Genomic DNA, 16,884 nt, shown 5'->3' with positions numbered 1-16,884 from the left:
CCTCGTGGCATCGCGCAGCCAGCATCAGCGGTGCGCCGTCCGCCTCTTTAGAGCCTCATTGATGCATGATGGATAATGGGCGATCGCTGCCGCTGGACTGGGCGCCATCCGAACCGTGTGGCATGGCACGCACAGGCTCCTCCCCCGCCAAAAGGACGAAGCGTGTGCTGCTCCAGGGCTGTTTTAGCACGCGCGCTAGCAGCAACTACGGCGACCGAGACAGCGTCGCATCCCGCAGGCTGACTGGCATACTGTGCTCCGTACACTGATTGCATCAAGTCACATTGGATCAGATCCGGGGCTGACACTGATGCTGGAGCTGATAGCACCAGGCGCAGCGTTCGCCGCTCTGGAGCACGGTTCACCAGCCAGCGCCACTGATGTGCCATGGCTTACCGCTATCTCTCTATCTCTCTATGCTGCAGCACATGATTCTAGGCCTATCTCTTCGATCCATCCCACGCCTCACTCAATGGTCAATCAATGTTTTGCGTCTGCGCCACCCCTTGTCTGACGTTACTCCCAGCCCGCGATAAAAAGGCACCATCGAGTTTTACTAGCCAGTTTATCCACCGATCTGTCACTGCCAACTAGCAATAGCCATTAATTGAACCAGCTCGCGCCCCCCAGAAAAGGAGCCGGATTCCTTCTTCTGCGTCAGCCGTCTTTTTCCAAACCAGCTCTGCAACTCACACACTTCGCCGCCGTTGTTGCCCCTACACTGCCTTTTCTTTCTTGCCAAATACCCCCGCCACTTCCACATGGCCCTCAGGGCTGGGATAACCTTGTAGCAGTTCTTGGTGACGACATCCACGTGCGTATGACACTGGTACCCTTTTTTTTTTTTCGAGGTTCTGCACCTGCATGGCAACTGGACCCTGGCTCTGCGAGTCGGACGATCGTGCCGAGGCGACGCCCCCCAAGATACGACTGGACTGATTCACCATCTCTCGCCTCAATTCTATACCGCGACGACAACTCTAAATACATTAACGATTGCAAGAACGGAACAGAGAAGAGCTCGTTGGCGAAAGAGAAGCAAAGGAAAGCTTTGATCGCAACAGCATCCTCGCCGCAATTCTTATCGATTGCTGGCGACCCGCCCCATCCGCTGATCAAGGGCTTCAAGCAATACAATGGCGCCGCCGCCGCAAGACATCGAGCTGAACCCTTTTGGAACATACAAGATCAAGGAGGAGTCTCTGACCCACGGGAGCTCCTACAGCATGCGGGAACCAAACTATGAGGAGAGCAAGGAGCCGCGGATGGAGCGCATCATCAACAGCTTCAGGCGTGACCCCAATTCCAAGTTCTTCCCGAGCCGGGACCTCGATGACATTGGTCCGCTGGAGAGTGTGCGGCGACACAACAATGGCTCGCCGTTTTACGATTTGCGACGAGCTGCGCTTGCGACTGCGAATTCGAACGGTTTGTCGAGGAAGCTGAAAGGGCGACACTTGCAGATGATTGCTATAGGGGGTTCAATAGGTGCGCATGCCTTTTATCGCCGCAGCCAGGTTGTGGTGAAATCGCTCAATCAACTATACCGTTATTGCCTTTGCTAACTCCATTACAGGCACCGGCTTGTTCGTGGCATCTGGTAAGGCGCTTGCCGCGGGAGGTCCTGCGTCTTTGCTCATTGCCTTTTCCATCGTCGGTGCTATGCTGTATTGCACATGTCAGGCGCTAGGAGAACTTGCAGTCATCTACCCCCTTGCCGGTTCGTTCTCATCGTGGGCGACACGTTTTCTCGATCCATCTTGGGGGTTTGCTATGGGCTGGAAGTAGGTGTTGCCCCTATTCTTGGGAGATTGTCATTCGTAAACCACTTGCTGACCATCACCGTCTTACAGCTACGCCATGCAATGGCTGACCATTCTGCCCCTGGAAATTATTGCGGCATCTCTTACTATTGGTTATTGGGATGAGAGTCTCACGAGAGCCATTTTCGTGACTATATTCCTTGCCACCATCGTCACTATCAATATGTTTGGCGTCAAAGGATATGGTGAAGCAGAGTTTACGTTCTCTCTGGTCAAGATCGTTGCTGTTATTGGCTTCATGTGAGTTTTAAGAAAGGAGTCAAAAGTCTATATCCTACTCTTCACTAACTCCTAATGCCCTTTAGTCTCCTTGGTATCGTTCTCAATCTCGGTGGAACTCCTACACAAGGATATATCGGCGGCAAGTATTGGCATGACCCTGGCGCGTTTAACAATGGCTTCAAAGGCCTCTGCAGCGTCTTTGTCACAGCCGCCTTTGCCTTTACCGGGACTGAGCTCATCGGCTTAGCCGCGGCCGAAACCGCAAACCCAAGGAAATCCCTCCCAACTGCTATCAAGCAGGTATTTTGGCGCATCAGCCTCTTCTACATCGTTGCCCTGACTCTGGTTGGACTGCTTGTGCCATACAACAACCCCATGTTGGTTGGCGCCAATAACGCGGATGCGCATGCGTCGCCCTTTGTCATTGCTATTAAAACTGCCGGTATAGAAGTTCTCCCATCGTTGATGAACGCCGTCATTCTCATAGCCGTCTTGTCTGTCGGAAACTCTGCCGTCTTCGGTTCCTCGCGAACTCTCGCCGCCCTCGCCAACCTCGGCCAGGCCCCTGAGATTCTCGGCTATGTCGACCAGAGAGGACGCCCACTCGTCGCCATCCTGGTAGCCGCAGCGTTTGGCCTCCTCGCCTTTCTGGCTGATCTCAAACAAGAAAACTCCGTCCTAGATTGGCTGCTCGCCATCTCGGGACTCTCTTCCATCCTCACCTGGGCTTCCATCTGCGTCTGTCACATCCGCTTCCGACGCACCTGGGCTGCTCGCGGCCACCACCCCAGCGACCTGCCCTTCCAATCCCAAGTCGGCGTCGCGGGCTCCTACGTCGGCCTCATTCTCAACGTCAGCGTCCTGACCGCCCAGTTCTGGGTGGGTGCTTTCCCCATCGCCACTCCGGGAAAGCCTACCACGGCGGCATTCCAGGCGGAGAACTTCTTCCTCAAGTGGATGGGCGCGCCGATTGCCCTCATTTTCTTCTTGAGCCATAAGCTTTACTATCGCACGAGCTATGTCCGCATCAAAGATATGGACATTGATACGGGAAGGAGAGATTTCAACGTTCCTATTCTTGTGCAGCAAGAGAAGGAAGAATGGGAGACTTGGCCAAAGTGGAAGAGATTCTACAAGTGGATGTGTTGAAAAAAATGACACGAGTAGAACTGTTTTCTTTTTATGGCCAAGTAATCTTCTTGCTTGTTTTCTCTGTTTTTCCCATTCTTTCTTACATCCGCATATCAATTCTTGCCGAACTCCCAACCTCTACATAAGGGAAGGCTTACAACCAGCTTCAAGGTGATCTTATCTAGCAAGGCGTTTAGGATATATCTGACCAGCAAAGGCAGAAATGTGTTTTAATATCTCTCTCTTTGCTAAACTTTTTTATATCAAATATTAAACCGTAAATAGTGCGACAAAGTCAGTTCACAAATAGTTCAAATACCAGATGCAGAATATTAACAAGTAATCAAATTCTCGCAACAACGTATATCTTGTACACTATATTTCAATGCCTCAAAATATAATCGATAGAACCAATATCTAGAGCAAGACAGCTGTTTGTGGGAATCAGACATAAAGAAGTATGGCTAGTAATAAAGTAACAGGGCGTGGTTAAAAAGAAAGGGGGTAACAAACACAGCAGGAAAAAAAAAAAAAAAATCAGCGAATCAGATAAAACAATAATCGACATAAAAGCAAGAAAAAAAAAGAATTATAAAAGAAATTGACTCATGATTCATAAGCTGCGTACTGCAGGGCATTAAATCATACATACTAGCGCCCATGGGTATCGCAAACTTTTTCCATCCTCTCCCTCCCTCACGCGCGTATACAACCGCCCTTCACCTCTCCAAATTCTCTATTTTCATAAAAGCAATATTGGTCTCTTTACAGGTCCCAGAAGGCACTCTTCTGTGTGCCGTGATTTCCTCTTCGACCGATGATCTGCTTGGGCGGCTCGGCGGCGCTGTCACCTCCAAAGATGAAGTCTCGTTGAGTACCCTTCTTGCCTCCCATGCCATCGCCAGCAATGTGAATCTTCGAATCCGGCAGCGGCTCCTTACCAGGCTGAGCCCTGTTTTCCTTCTGTGGGGCAGGTGATTCATCTGTAAGACTCCAGCTTGTGTTCATCGTCTTGATAACCTTTTGGAGACTCTCAGTGACTGGCTGGCGCGGGGCGGCGGGCATGGGAGATTCGTCCGACATGGCAAAGTGGGGATCGAAGTGTTTGCCGCGATCTTTGGTGTTGGTGATGTTGCCTAGAGCACGGCCAGCAGGTGCTTCCTCTGCCTCTCGCTCAAAGAGGTTGTTGTTGTACAGACCCTCATTACGAATAGCGCCCCTCGATTTGGTGGCGATACGTCGCTCTTCGGGAGGGAGTTCGCCATCATCTTGCATCTCGAAATGGGCCTCCGCATCGCGTCGAGCTTTGCCAACCATGGGCTTGATAGGCTCTGCGGCGCGTTCCTCCCCTGTATCAAAGCGACGCGCATCAGGGTTGCTTCCTTGCGCTCGACCAGGCTTTGACTTGACAGGGGTGGTGAAGTCTTCGAAAGACCACGTGCTGTCATGCTTGGACTTGGCCCTCGGGGCCGCTGGGGTGGTGGAGCTTGCCGCATTGGAGTCTTCACTCTCTTCGGCAGAACCATCATTCATTGCAAAGTGTTGATATTTAGCAGGGTGAGCGCGGATATACCTGGGACCCTTCTGCTCGTTGTCATCATCATCTTCATTGTGCTGCTGTCCGTCAAAAATGCGAATAGGCTGGGCATTCCTTCCCGCGCCAATCTTGGCGGGTGGCAGCGAGCGCCGTTTCGCGTCATCATCCCAGTGCTGGGGTTCGTCGGTCAGAATGTCGGTGAAGGCGCGCTGCTTGGGCTTCTGACCGGAATAGGGAGAGACGACGTTGGCAGACTCGGCATTTTCGACCTCTTCCCTGGAGCTAAAGAGATGGAGAGAAGCATGAGGATCTCGCATAGCATTGGTCGAGGCGTTGTTTCGTGGCTTCGGAGTGCTGTTGCCATTCTGAGCTTGAGCAGGGGTAAAGGTGGACTTGATGCAAGACTGGATAAGGTTGAGCTGTTCCTTGCCATCCTTGATGGGCCAGTTGCGACCGCTTTTCCCGATGATTTCGAGTTGCTTGAGAAGCGAGGCCTGGTCCCATTGCTGGCGGATTTGCGCAATCTTGCCTTGGTCATCGAAAGTCACGATATGCATCTGTCGGTTAAGCGGACAAGGATCGAGTTAGCCGAGTCTCGGGGACTTTCAGATTGCCAAGAAAGACAACGACTTGGTGAAATGCGACAATTGGACTTGGATTGGCACTCACAATAGGCAGGAAAGCTTCTCGGTCAGAGAGGAAGTTGTCATCGAGACCAGGCAGATAAGCCCCGCCGCTGGTGATGAACTCGATGTGCGTGTCGGCCTCGACGGCGATGATGTTCTGGCCGTCAATTACGTTGAGAACCTCTTCCTTCTTCTTCTTCACTTGCTTCTGCAGAGTACCAAGATGCTTGATGATCTCGGCGGCGCCGACAAAAGACGTGAGCGTGGTCACATAATGCAGCGAGGCATTGTCAGCCAGCAGCGCCGAGCTGGGCGAGGCCAGGAACTGCTTGTAAGTGGCAGCCATGTCGCGAGCGAGGTGGGTGCGGCGGGAATCGTTGAGATGTCGGCGATAGAGTCGCTGGACGTTGCCGAAACAGGATGGATGCGCTGGAAGCGTCTCTGCAACGTGATTGTGCGGAGGGGAACGCTATGGCTCAAGTTGGTGATGTTCAGATCACTTGCGACGACGCAGTGACGATAACGCTGGGAGAGCGCAGAAAGGAAAGGAAAACGAGTGAAGCAATGGGTGTGAGCCGTCAAGGAAAGAAACGAAGCTCCAGCTGTCTATGCAAACACGACAGGTAGGGAAGAAGGACAGTTAATATGTCCAGAGGGAGGGCACAACGAAAAAAAGATGGAGGCAGATCAAAACAAGCTACTCATGGTTGTCGTGGCGGGGGTTTTTCTCACCAGTACCTGGCAGGTTTCTTACACGGTACTCCAAACTACCCTGCCAGGTACATGCAGCTCCAGGCACTGCGAGCAGGCGTTGCCGGTACTCGCAGCTCCGGGTGCAGGTAGACTGCTTTAGTCGTCTTAGTCCAAGCACCTTGCCTTGATTGAGGAGGGCACAATGCGGTTTGAGATCCAATCCAGTGAAGCGCGCCCCAGTGTGGCCTGTGCTGCTGCTTCTAGGGTGAGCTTGAGGCCCGAGAGCGGCCCCTGTAGAAACGGCTGCAGCAAGTAAATGAAATGAAAGGACACCGCGAACTTGCGGCAACAAGGGGCCTCGTGGAGGATTCTCCAGGGCCGGCTTAGGGCTGTTACTGCAGCCGTTGTTGCAGAGCAGTTGGCAGACTGGATTCGGTCTGGGCGGTGGGTTGATTGGCGGAACTGGCGGAGCCTTGTTTGCCTCCAAACATGCTCTGTAGTCTAGTTGTACATCCATCTTGATCTCGTACTGTCCGGGGGTCTACATGTACGAGGTTCTTGTTCATTATACTACCTAGCAGTACCTACTGCCGAGCAAGCACTAGAAATGAGTCTACGTTCTTCCATCTCTACCCATGTAGTCCGTTTGTAGTGGCGGTGTCGCATCTGCATTTCGCACCCATACAGCCACTGACTTATACCGACTCTTCGTGCCCCGTACTCGTACATGTGCATACAGACGCTCATATCAAAAACGGCCTCACGCAGGTACTAGCACGCAGTGTCTGACGGGCTCCCGGTCCGCCGCCCCCTCATTGGTGAATCTGGTCGCGAACCGTTGTCGTGGCGCGACTGACGCGCAGCAGAGCGGAGGGCCAGAAATGGAGGGGCAAGACTACGCAGGTACCTCGCGATACTTGCTCTGTGTAAGAACCACGTGTCGCAAGACTCTCTCTCCGTCTAATACAGCTGCAAGTGCCTCATCCAAACAACGCGACCAAATGAAGTGCTCCCTTGGCGATATCACAGGGTTCGCTAGTCGTGTTTCTATTTCATAGTCCCCCGTAGCTAATCCTGCAAGTATTCGTATTACGCAGAGGATAGGTACATAGCTGCGGTTCTAGCCGTCTACTACCCATGACCGAGATCTGAGCCCCCTCATTGAACCTGGGTGGCATGGCAGCTGCAATAGATGAGGTTGACACTGATTCATGAAAGAGGGCCTGGACATCTACAATGGTGCGAATAGCTATCCTTGGTCTCGTGCAGCCGGCCTGGCCTCCTGGATTATCACGTATATACGTACTGTAGCGTCGCGTTGTTACAAGCTGAAGGACTCGGTGGCTCACCTGCGTGGCTATATTTCAGCTGCCTCCCAAATTGCTGAGCATTTAGTCTACTACTCCTAGTATGAAAGTAGTCGTAAAATAATACGAAGTATTCACCTGCTACTACGTATATATATGCTCCCCCTTCATGCATCCTCTTCACATGACACTTTTGGGTAGTGAAATCAAAACTGCAGCGCCTCAAGGTCAGTTCGCATGTTCACGATAGGTACGAAACGCCAGGTAGAGGACAGTAATACGGAATAACATGCGGATCCATGGAGATGGATCGCCGCTCCACCCGTTGTTTCATCTTCTTTGCAGGTCCGAGCGCATCCAGCCATGGCAGAAGTACCCGTGCCGAGAAGTATGTCGCGCAGTGGAATTAGTAGAAGTAGTACTAATAGCGGCGCTTTTCAATATGCTATGGACCGATCTGGAAAGCAGTTTCGGCTGGCATTAATATTGTGCCTCTCTGTCCAACCGGCGCCCTCTTATCAGTCTTGGCGACGATGCCCGTACTTCCGAGGTACCTGAAAGTACAGCTTACAGTAAGGTGCCCAAACCGGCTGCTGCTCTGAGTGCCGGAAGTTTACATCGAGTGTGCTTCGTTACAAGACGTCTCTTGTAGTACCGCAAACAGCCATCAAAACATGGAATTACTCCAAGTGGGCCGCAGCGTGTTTGGAGCATGTGAGATGCTTCATGCGTGTTGTGGATTGGGTGCGCGTTTACATCATACCTGCAAGCTGCATCATGCGTAACTTGGCACTTGGAGTCTTGCTGCTGATGCTACAGTGCTGCTACGTAGTCGCGGTACAGGAATTTAATTGTGGATGCAGCTTTTCCAGATCTATCGCTCTGTTTACTTGGACTAGCGCGAGCAGGCTCAATTGCCATGGATACAGAGCAAGGTTGTGGCTCTCTGGAGACATGCCTTGGTAGTTGGTTTTGCTCATGCGCTTGTGGGCGGCACGAAATCTTATACCAGGGCTATAATCTGATGTATGTATAATGCATGATGCATGCTGTAAATGCTGTAAGGAATAAGCTTTATCGCACTCATGCTCACCACAAAAGAGCTATGAGCACTCCACAGATAAAGTCGCGTGTGGCTGGAGCTTGTTCATAAGAGCAAAGCCACAGCTCGAGCTTGTATTGATTGACGTGGCCGCCGGATACGGCACCGCAGGAGACAAAGATGTGGCGACTTGGCCCCAGCTAACTATGCGCCTGCGCCACAGCTGGAGCCTATGAGCCAGCGGTGCGTTCATCCACAAAGCTTACGAATGGCCCAAACGAGGATTCGCAAGCAGCCCGAAACACCTTCTGCAACAACACATCTCGATAATACCAGGGCCTTAGGGAGAGGGCGAATCCGTTGTATAGCCATCTCCTCTTCTTGCCCCTCGTTTGTTTCCATCCAAAACTCCCTATTCTAGGCTTCAAAAGCGTCACTCAGCTAGCCGTTACATCACGCCGAAATCTCTCGATACATTCAATTCTTCATGACATCTCTGAGCGACGCACCCACAATATGATGAGGCTCACGGCCAGGGGTGCGGCTCCGCCATGGCATTTCTTGCTGCTGTCGCTGCTATGGGTGCTGGCGCTCGCAAAGGACGCCCCGAAGCTCTCCGCTACCAAATTCGATCACCCTCCTCTAGGTCTTAGCTACTTTGAGGACAGCGACATTGTTGTTTTCCACGATGTAGATGCGGGCATTATATACCGTTCCAACGATGCCGGGGCCAATTGGGCCAAGGTCGAAGCAGTCCCCGAAGGCGAAGCCTTTCTACTCACCACGCATCCTTTCGATTCGAAAACGGCATTTGTCTTGACCATGGGCAAGCACCACTACAAGACCGATGACCAAGGCGAGACCTGGTCCAAATTCGAAACCCCGGTCGTCCCCAGCCGATTTCAGCACGAGATCTTGGTCTTCCATGCAGACGACCCAAATCGAGTCATTTTCAATGGCATGGAGTGCGATGGCATCTTTTGCGACGAGCAAGCGACTTACACCACGGATGGCTTCAAGTCAGTCAAGCTGCTCCGTGCCTTCACGGCCGGCTGTTGGTGGGCCAAGCAGGCCCCAGAGTTCACAACTGGCGATGCGGATCTGGACAAAAAGCGAGTGCTCTGCATTATCAAGGATCCCTTCTCCCTCTTTGTGGAGGACCAGCGACTGGTCATCTCTGATGATTTCTTCGCTGTGGTCGACAAGGAGGTGCAGGAATTCGAGCCCAACATCGACATGAACAAGGGAGTCGGCGGTGTGGCCAACATCGCTGCCGTCAAAAGCTACATTCTCGTCGCCACCTCGTCCTTCCAGAGCGACGAGATGGCCTTATACGTTACTGACGATACTCTCAAGTGGCACCGCGCCATGTTCCCGAGCAGCGACAACCATGACCACTCGCACCAGATCAATCAGGAGGCATACACTGTTCTGGAAAGTACCAACTACAGCATTCAGATTGACGTCATGACCTCTTCACCGTCACACCCCATGGGCGTTTTGTTTACAAGTAATTCCAACGGAACCTACTTCACCGAAAACGTCCCTTACACCAACCGCAACAACAAGGGACATGTCGACTTCGAGAAAGTCCATGGTATTCAGGGAATATTTATCGTCAACGTGGTGGATAACGGTGCCGATGTAGACAAGAAGGGCGCTGGAAAAAAGGTCGTTACCCAGATCACTTTTGACGACGGCAGAACGTTTGAGTCGATCAAAGCTGGCGATGACAGGATCCATCTCCACTCAGTCACCGAACTCGACAACGTGGGAAGAGTTTTCACTAGCCCTGCCCCGGGACTTGTTATGGGTAACGGCAATACGGGCAAGTCTCTTGGCAAATTTGCAGATGCCAACCTCTATGTCTCAGATAATGCCGGTATGACCTGGAAGGAGGCGTTGAAAGGGCCTCACAAGTATGAATTCGGTGACCAGGGATCGATTCTGGTTGCTGTCAAAGATTCCAAGAAAGACGATGTTTCTGAATTTTCCTACTCTTTGGACCATGGAGAACACTGGGAATCAGTCTCGTTGCCCGACAAGCTCACTATCAAACCCGTGCTCCTTACGACAACGCAGGACTCGACCAGCTTGAAGTTTCTCCTCATCGGTGAAAAGGAAAAGGCCTTTCACATGGTTGCTATTGACTTTGGAGCCCTGGATAAGCGGACTTGTGAGGATAAAGACCTAGAAGATTGGTATGCCCGCGTGGATGACGATGGAAAGCCAACATGTATTATGGGCCACAAGCAAACCTACCGTCGCCGGAAGAAGTCAGCAGACTGCTTCATCAAGAGTAACTTCAAAGATCCAGTTGCCAGCACCGAAGACTGCGAGTGTACTGATGCAGACTTTGAGTGTGACTACAACTTCAGAAGAGATCCAGACGACAACAAGGTTTGCAACAAAGCTGGGCCCATCCCAGCCCCCGAAGGTACTTGCAAGGACAAATCCGATACTTTCAAGGGCTCCTCTGGCTGGAGGCTCATCCCCGGCAATACCTGCAAGCGAACCAAGGGTGATCAAAAAGATGATCCGGTTGAGCGCAAGTGTGATGATATCACCATACCGGGCAAACCGTCCTCCCCGGCAAATGGAGACGTTACCAGCAAGCAATTCATCTTTGATACCAAGCTTCAAGATTTCCAAAAGATTTATCTTGACAGAAGCGATGCCAGTGCTTCCGATGATGAGACTGTCATTGTTAGACCCGCTGAAGATGAAGGAGGTGGTCGTTATAAAATTGAGCATAAGCTCTGGATAACTAATGACCATGGCAAGACTTTCAAACGCATCTTGGAAGGCGAGAAAATCCAGGGAATTCATCCTCATGCCTATCTCAAAGATGTAGTTTATTTCACTACCAAAGACAGCGACAAGGTCATTTATTCTATTGACCGTGGCCAGAGCTTCCACAGCTTCAAAGCACCAACAGAACATGGAGATGGATTCCCTTTGGTTTTCCATCCTGATAAGAAAGACTGGCTCATCTGGGTTGGCAAGACTTGCGATAAAGTTGGAGGAGAGAAAACATGTTTCAAAGAAGCGTCAATCTCGATCGATCGCGGTGACAATTGGAAGACAATGCTTCGCTTTGCAGAGAGATGCGAGTTCACCGGCCACTCGGCGTACAACTTCCGGTCTCTGAAGCAGGTCGTCTGCCTTGCCAGAGCACAGGAGAATAACGATGCTAAGCTGACTATCATAACCAGCGACGACTTCTTCCAAGAGGATAAGACCGTCTATGATGGGCCAGTTATCAACTTTGCGACCATGAATGAATTCATCGTTGTAGCCAGCAGGGACCCAAAAACTGAAGTTGTGCACGCTCTTGCCAGTATCGACGGGAAGCACTTTGAAAAGGCTCACTTTCCGTACAACTTCCACGAAGGCCACGAGAATGAGTATACGGTACTTGACAGCTCTACTCATGCTATCAATTTGTTCGTCCGTACCGAGGGCGGCGCCGACAGAGAGTATGGCTCAGTCATTAAGAGCAATTCCAACGGCACGTCGTATGTCCTCAGCGCAGCCAATGTCAACTGCAACGAGGAGACGTATGTGGATTTTGAAAAGGTTACGGGCCTCGAGGGCGTTACTTTGATCAACGTTGTTGCGAACGCTGGCAAGGATGAGAAGACAAAAGATATCCAGACCAAGATTTCTCACAATGATGGCTCCGAATGGGGTTACTTGGCGCCCCCTGCCAAGGATGTGGATGGAAAATCCTATCAGTGCAGCAGCTCCAAGGGAGACGAGTCTTGTGCCCTGCACCTGCACCACTACACTGAGCGAGATGACAAGAGAAAGACTTTTGCAGCGGCTACGGCTGTAGGTCTCATCTTCGGTGTTGGTAACGTCGGTTCTAAGCTTGGCAATATCAAGGACTCGGATACGTTCATGTCGGTTGATGGCGGCATTTCTTGGAAGAACGTCAAAAAGGGCAGTTGGTCGTGGCAGTACGGAGACCAGGGCTCGATTATTGTCCTCGTCCAAAGATACACACGCAATAACCCGGTCAAGACCCGCTATGTCTCGTATTCGACAGATGAGGGCAACACATGGAAGGACTTTGAGTTTGCCGACTCTGACGTATCGGTCCTAGATATTACTACCCTGAGATCCGGCACATCCCGTAACTTTTTGCTGTGGTGTAAATCCGGCCAAAACAAGCTCTTCTCTGTGAACATCGATTTCACTGGCTTGGCCGACAAGGCTTGCGAATTCACCAAGAACAGCGACTCCGACTACTATCTGTGGTCTCCTAAGCATCCTTTGCAAGATGACGATTGTTTATTCGGGCATGTTGCCAAGTATCTGCGCAAGAAGACGGACCGCAAGTGCTACAATAAGCAGAGTCTTCAGCGCCTTTACGAACACGAAGACTGTGCTTGTAGCCGACGAGATTATGAATGGTGAGGGAAAACTCTTGAATCCGTGTATAGGTGGCAACTTGGAACTGACACAATGCTTCTTAGTGATTTCAATTTCGAATTAGATAACCACGGACAGTGCCAGCTTGTCAACGGCTTCACACCAATTACCGGAGCCGAATGGTGCGACAAGTATCCTAACGAGACGTCATACTATGAACCAACAGGCTACCGCAGAGTTCCCTTGTCGACCTGCAGTGGTGGTAATGAGCTGGATAAGACGTCAACAGAGCATCCTTGCAAGGGTCACGAAGATGAGTTCAAGAAGAAGCATCGCACATCAGGCGTTGTAATTTTCTTCGCCGTCATTATTCCTTTTGTTCTCGCTGGTATAATGGGCTGGTACGTATATCGCAACTGGAACGGCAAGTTTGGTCAGATTCGTCTTGGAGAGAACTCGTCGACTTTTGATAGTGACCAGCCTTGGGTCAAGTATCCCATCATTGCCGTATCAGCCGTCGCAGCAGTAGTAGTCTCCTTGCCAGTGATGCTGTCCAGCTTGGGCCGCTTGGCAACCAGCTCATTTGGGCGATACAGCCAAGGCAATGACCGCGGCTGGTTCTCAAGAGGAACACGGAGGTTTACAACACGGGACAGCTTTGCTCGTGGGCGAGGCGACTACTCGGCTTTGGATGATGAGGGTGAGCTGCTGGGTGAGGAGAGCGATGAGGAGGTATAAAGGAAGGAATTGGGAAAAAAAGGAGGGGAAAAAAAATAGACAGACAGAGGCAGAGGCAGTGTGAGCGAGACGAAAGGGATTTGCAGATATGTGAGAGTATACGAATGGTGGCAATCCGTGTTGCATGTATCAAAACTATCTATAGGAGGAGGAGGAGTATTTGTTGGATTATATAGCGGCATCAAGCTGCCGTGAATGTGTTTCATTTTTCAGCGAAAGGTTCATTGTCAATTTCAGGATATTTGTACATGCCAGATGCGAGAGGGTTTTGCACTAGTGCTTGTCTACTTGAGGCTAACATAAGATGAGAAAGGCTACGCAGTAGAGATTGTAGTAATATCTACCAAGGCAACATGTCATCTGCTCCCACTCATGTCTATAAGACGCAACGCTCTCCCTATAACAAGCCATCAGGAGTAAAAATAACATTCATACAAATAAGATATGGACAACTTTTCCATTTAGTAAGAGAAAGCAAAATGGGAAACGGAAAAAGAAAAAAGAAAAAAGCCAATATCGTCATGCAAGTGAGCCTAGAACCGCCGCAATCTCTTCTCATGCATCTCATCATCCCTTCAACTCACAAGGAAACCGCCCTTGCTTCGCATCCTTTCTCTCCCTGCTTGAAATCCACACGTACGCACAAGCTCTAGTTCATTGGGCATTATAAGCCAAAATGATAACAGCATGGGCATTAGCTTGCAACGTGTACAATTACTATCTATGTCTCGGGCGGCTACACCGCTTCGTCGATACTTACTGAGCCGTATGCACATGCGCTTTCATGCATGAGTTCGCGTGTGTTGCTCGTGCTAACCGTTCTTCCTTGCATATATATAGTGTATGTCCTATGCAACTAGTAAAAACAAAGTTGGGTTCAGAAAGGTGAACAGACTGATGGAGGGGCTGGTAGAATGGTTGGCTAGGCAGAGCAACTGGAGGCAAGAAGAGAAGAAGCATTCACTGCACGAAATCAAGGAGAACTAAGAAAGAAATTTGGTATGTTGCCAAAATGGCACATTGGTTAACAATATATTATTATACCAGCCCTCTTCAAGAGCCACTCGCAGCTTTTAACCAATCAATCCTATCACTCATCATAAACAGTAAACAATATGAAAATCCTCCAGAAACTCCAATAAAAAAACAATGCGCTTTTTCCTATGCTAGACAGACAGACAAATGAGCGTGGTCGTAATTTCCTCTTAGCGAACAGGGAAATTTTGAGATCGAACAAGACAGATATAAGAACAGCATGCTAAATGAGAGACAAAAGGACCAGTTGGGGTATAGTTATGCATGCTATAGGCTATAATGAGAGGTATGAGCGCAGAGAGAATCTTGCTGCAGTTAATGAGAGTGCTGATGGCATTTGTTGTTGAATGCCTTTGTAATTCCTGAGTGAAATACAGTTTTTTGTCTGTCGTTTGTTGTAGCAACAGCAGCTGCAGAGCGATTCGTGCTATTATGATCGGCGGACTCGGTTCCAAAAACGCTTTACCATGCTGTTATCGGCGCTAGCATTGTCTTGGTCGAAGGCGGCGAATTGCTTCTCGATGCTGTCCTTGGTAGTGGTAGCTCGGACATATGACCTTGGCTGAGCGGATCCATTATGGGCCTGTGGCTTGGCCGATGATGGCTTTTGCCAGCCATACATTTGTTCCTCGTCGGCTCGAAGATCAGGCCGTGTCAGTGTCATCCGCAGCGTCATTTCACGAGACGACGCTGGAGCCTGGGCGTAGTTGGCAGGCCATGTTCCCTCCTGTGGTAGATGTGGTGAATGCTCGACAGATGGGTGATCCATGCTCATCGGTGTTCTCGGCGAGGCCATATCGGTAGGCGACGCAGGGTCACTGATTAGTGACTCGACATCATCGCTAGTCAAATTGTGCATCCTATCAGATGAGCCTTGACGTGAGAATGATCGAACGTGAGAGGTCTCTCCTCCTTGCATGTCATATGACGGAAATCCAAACTCAATAGCCTCATCAAACTTGTGCGGGGAAGCGAGGTATACGCGAAGCTTCATGCGAGCCTCAGGATCTTGGTAGTGGGATGGGGCTTGATCAACAAGAGTAGAGTCGTCAGACATCTGGCCCTTGTTTGGCGAGATTAGAGACATGGCTCGAGACCGTCGACGGAAGTGGCCAGAAGGATTTGGCGTGGAAGATAATACGAATTGCTCGCTCAATGCCGGAGAAGCCATAGCTGCTCCTCTGGTTCCCGGGCGGCTCAACTGAACCGAAGGCCGTCCAAAAGAAAGTTTTGAAATCGATAGGTGTCGAGGAAATGGCACTCGCTTTTTCTTCCCTTGCTTTGGGTTGGGCTGGGTCTCGTCATCCAAGCAAAGACGAAGGTCCAAGTCTTCACCCTCCTCAAGCCATCGGAAGCTTTCTGTGATCGAATCTACCCCTGACTCCACTGCAGGAGACTGTGTGAATCCATCGTTATGAGAGCCGTTCATTGTAGAATATAGTGCTGGAGAATAGTGTTCATCCAGATAGTTGCTTGACCTGGGAAGCTGCGATTGACGTTTATTTATCTTGACAAAGGCCTCGTCGGTAGCATCCAGTATGATACTCTTGTAGTTGGAATGGGACGTATGTGCTTGTCTGTCTCCACTGCCGACTGGCCGTCCGTAAAAGTGATCGGCTTGATTCGGATAGAAACGAGCAGAGTTTGGTCGAACTCGGTGGAGGTGATCGGAGGCGAGCGTGATGTCTTCTTCGCTTGCCAAAGATGATGTAGAATGATATTCTCCCAGAGACTGATCCGAATGTCCAGCACAGCAAGTGGTATGGGCAAAGCGCAGCCTTTCCAAAGTGGAAAAATACTATGACCGGAACGAGAGATGTCAGTCAAAAAGCTTCAAAAGAAGTGTATTCCCAGAAGGGAAAAATAGGAATCTAGAGACAACAAGAAAAGGGGATATCCTGGCAAGTATATAGCTGCATGTAAAGAAAAGCTATGTGTGTTATTGGCAAGCTAGTGAGGTGACTACCTAAAAGGCGTATCGTAGTCGGATGAAATGATAGCTATTCTAGCTCGAACGAGGATGGCATGTCTCAACTGAGGAACGAAGAACCATGGCGTGGCGTACTAGTGGGGAGCTTCAGATGCAATACTATGGAGATGGCAGCAGTAGCAATGCTAGTAGCCATGCTAGTTGGCTCAGGTGCACTCGCACATCGATCGGCCAGAGAAAAAAGGGGGCAGGGTATGGGCCCATTTGCAGATGCTTTCGCCCTGCAGGGAGTCTCATTTGGAATTTCGGCGTACACTACGCCGGGTACGGAGGAGCGGCACCATGTTTGTCCAAAACATTCTGCGGCATCCGTCCTTTTGCCATAATAAAACTGCCTCCCATACAGGTTGTGGAATGAGGTGT

General features: G+C 50.5%; 4 protein-coding genes across 4 annotated transcripts; 2 read left to right on the top strand and 2 right to left on the bottom strand.

The window, feature by feature from the left end:
* The first annotated feature begins 491 nt into the window (after positions 1-491).
* Positions 492-3,879, top strand: TrAFT101_012042 (uncharacterized protein). Its single transcript, XM_024906041.2, has 4 exons — positions 492-1,488; positions 1,577-1,784; positions 1,854-2,063; positions 2,129-3,879. The coding sequence occupies exons 1-4, from the start codon at positions 1,137-1,139 to the stop codon at positions 3,192-3,194; spliced, it is 1,836 nt and encodes a 611-aa protein (XP_024759228.1). The 5' UTR covers positions 492-1,136; the 3' UTR covers positions 3,195-3,879.
* TrAFT101_007669 (uncharacterized protein) lies at positions 3,502-6,415 on the bottom strand. The gene is made up of 2 exons (XM_024906042.2): positions 5,383-6,415; positions 3,502-5,270 (listed from the first exon to the last, which is right to left on the bottom strand). Exons 1-2 carry the CDS (start codon positions 5,683-5,685, stop codon positions 3,942-3,944), a joined length of 1,632 nt encoding a protein of 543 aa, XP_024759229.1. The 5' UTR covers positions 5,686-6,415; the 3' UTR covers positions 3,502-3,941.
* A 2,208-nt stretch (positions 6,416-8,623) lies between these two features.
* On the top strand, positions 8,624-13,908 carry VPS10 (vacuolar protein sorting/targeting protein PEP1). The gene is made up of 2 exons (XM_024902645.2): positions 8,624-12,799; positions 12,863-13,908. Exons 1-2 carry the CDS (start codon positions 8,898-8,900, stop codon positions 13,494-13,496), a joined length of 4,536 nt encoding a protein of 1,511 aa, XP_024759230.1. The 5' UTR covers positions 8,624-8,897; the 3' UTR covers positions 13,497-13,908.
* A 1,053-nt stretch (positions 13,909-14,961) lies between these two features.
* On the bottom strand, positions 14,962-15,960 carry TrAFT101_007667 (uncharacterized protein; the record flags this gene model as incomplete). The annotated part of the gene is made up of 1 exon (XM_024906043.2): positions 14,962-15,960. The coding sequence occupies one exon, from the start codon at positions 15,958-15,960 to the stop codon at positions 14,962-14,964; it is 999 nt and encodes a 332-aa protein (XP_024759231.2).
* Between the last annotated feature and the right edge of the window lie 924 nt (positions 15,961-16,884).

Source organism: Trichoderma asperellum, chromosome 4 (assembly GCF_020647865.1).
Source record: "Trichoderma asperellum chromosome 4, complete sequence".
Taxonomy (NCBI): domain Eukaryota; kingdom Fungi; phylum Ascomycota; class Sordariomycetes; order Hypocreales; family Hypocreaceae; genus Trichoderma; species Trichoderma asperellum.
The sequence above is the reverse complement of the archived record's forward strand: the minus strand, read 5'-3'. Positions and strand labels throughout refer to the sequence as shown.

What these genes read in the sequence shown, in the direction of transcription:
- TrAFT101_012042 (XM_024906041.2), top strand. Translation starts at nt 1,137, where the DNA reads ATGGCGCCGCCGCCGCAAGACATCGAGCTGAACCCTTTTGGAACATAC. An exon ending in TGCTATAGGGGGTTCAATAG is followed by an intron (nt 1,489 to 1,576) that starts GTGCGCATGCCT and finishes ACTCCATTACAG; the next exon opens with GCACCGGCTTGTTCGTGGCA. An exon ending in GTTGCTGTTATTGGCTTCAT is followed by an intron (nt 2,064 to 2,128) that starts GTGAGTTTTAAG and finishes AATGCCCTTTAG; the next exon opens with TCTCCTTGGTATCGTTCTCA.
- TrAFT101_007669 (XM_024906042.2), bottom strand. Translation starts at nt 5,685, where the DNA reads ATGGCTGCCACTTACAAGCAGTTCCTGGCCTCGCCCAGCTCGGCGCTG. An exon ending in GAGAAGCTTTCCTGCCTATT is followed by an intron (nt 5,271 to 5,382) that starts GTGAGTGCCAAT and finishes CTTAACCGACAG; the next exon opens with ATGCATATCGTGACTTTCGA.
- VPS10 (XM_024902645.2), top strand. Translation starts at nt 8,898, where the DNA reads ATGATGAGGCTCACGGCCAGGGGTGCGGCTCCGCCATGGCATTTCTTG. An exon ending in AGCCGACGAGATTATGAATG is followed by an intron (nt 12,800 to 12,862) that starts GTGAGGGAAAAC and finishes AATGCTTCTTAG; the next exon opens with TGATTTCAATTTCGAATTAG.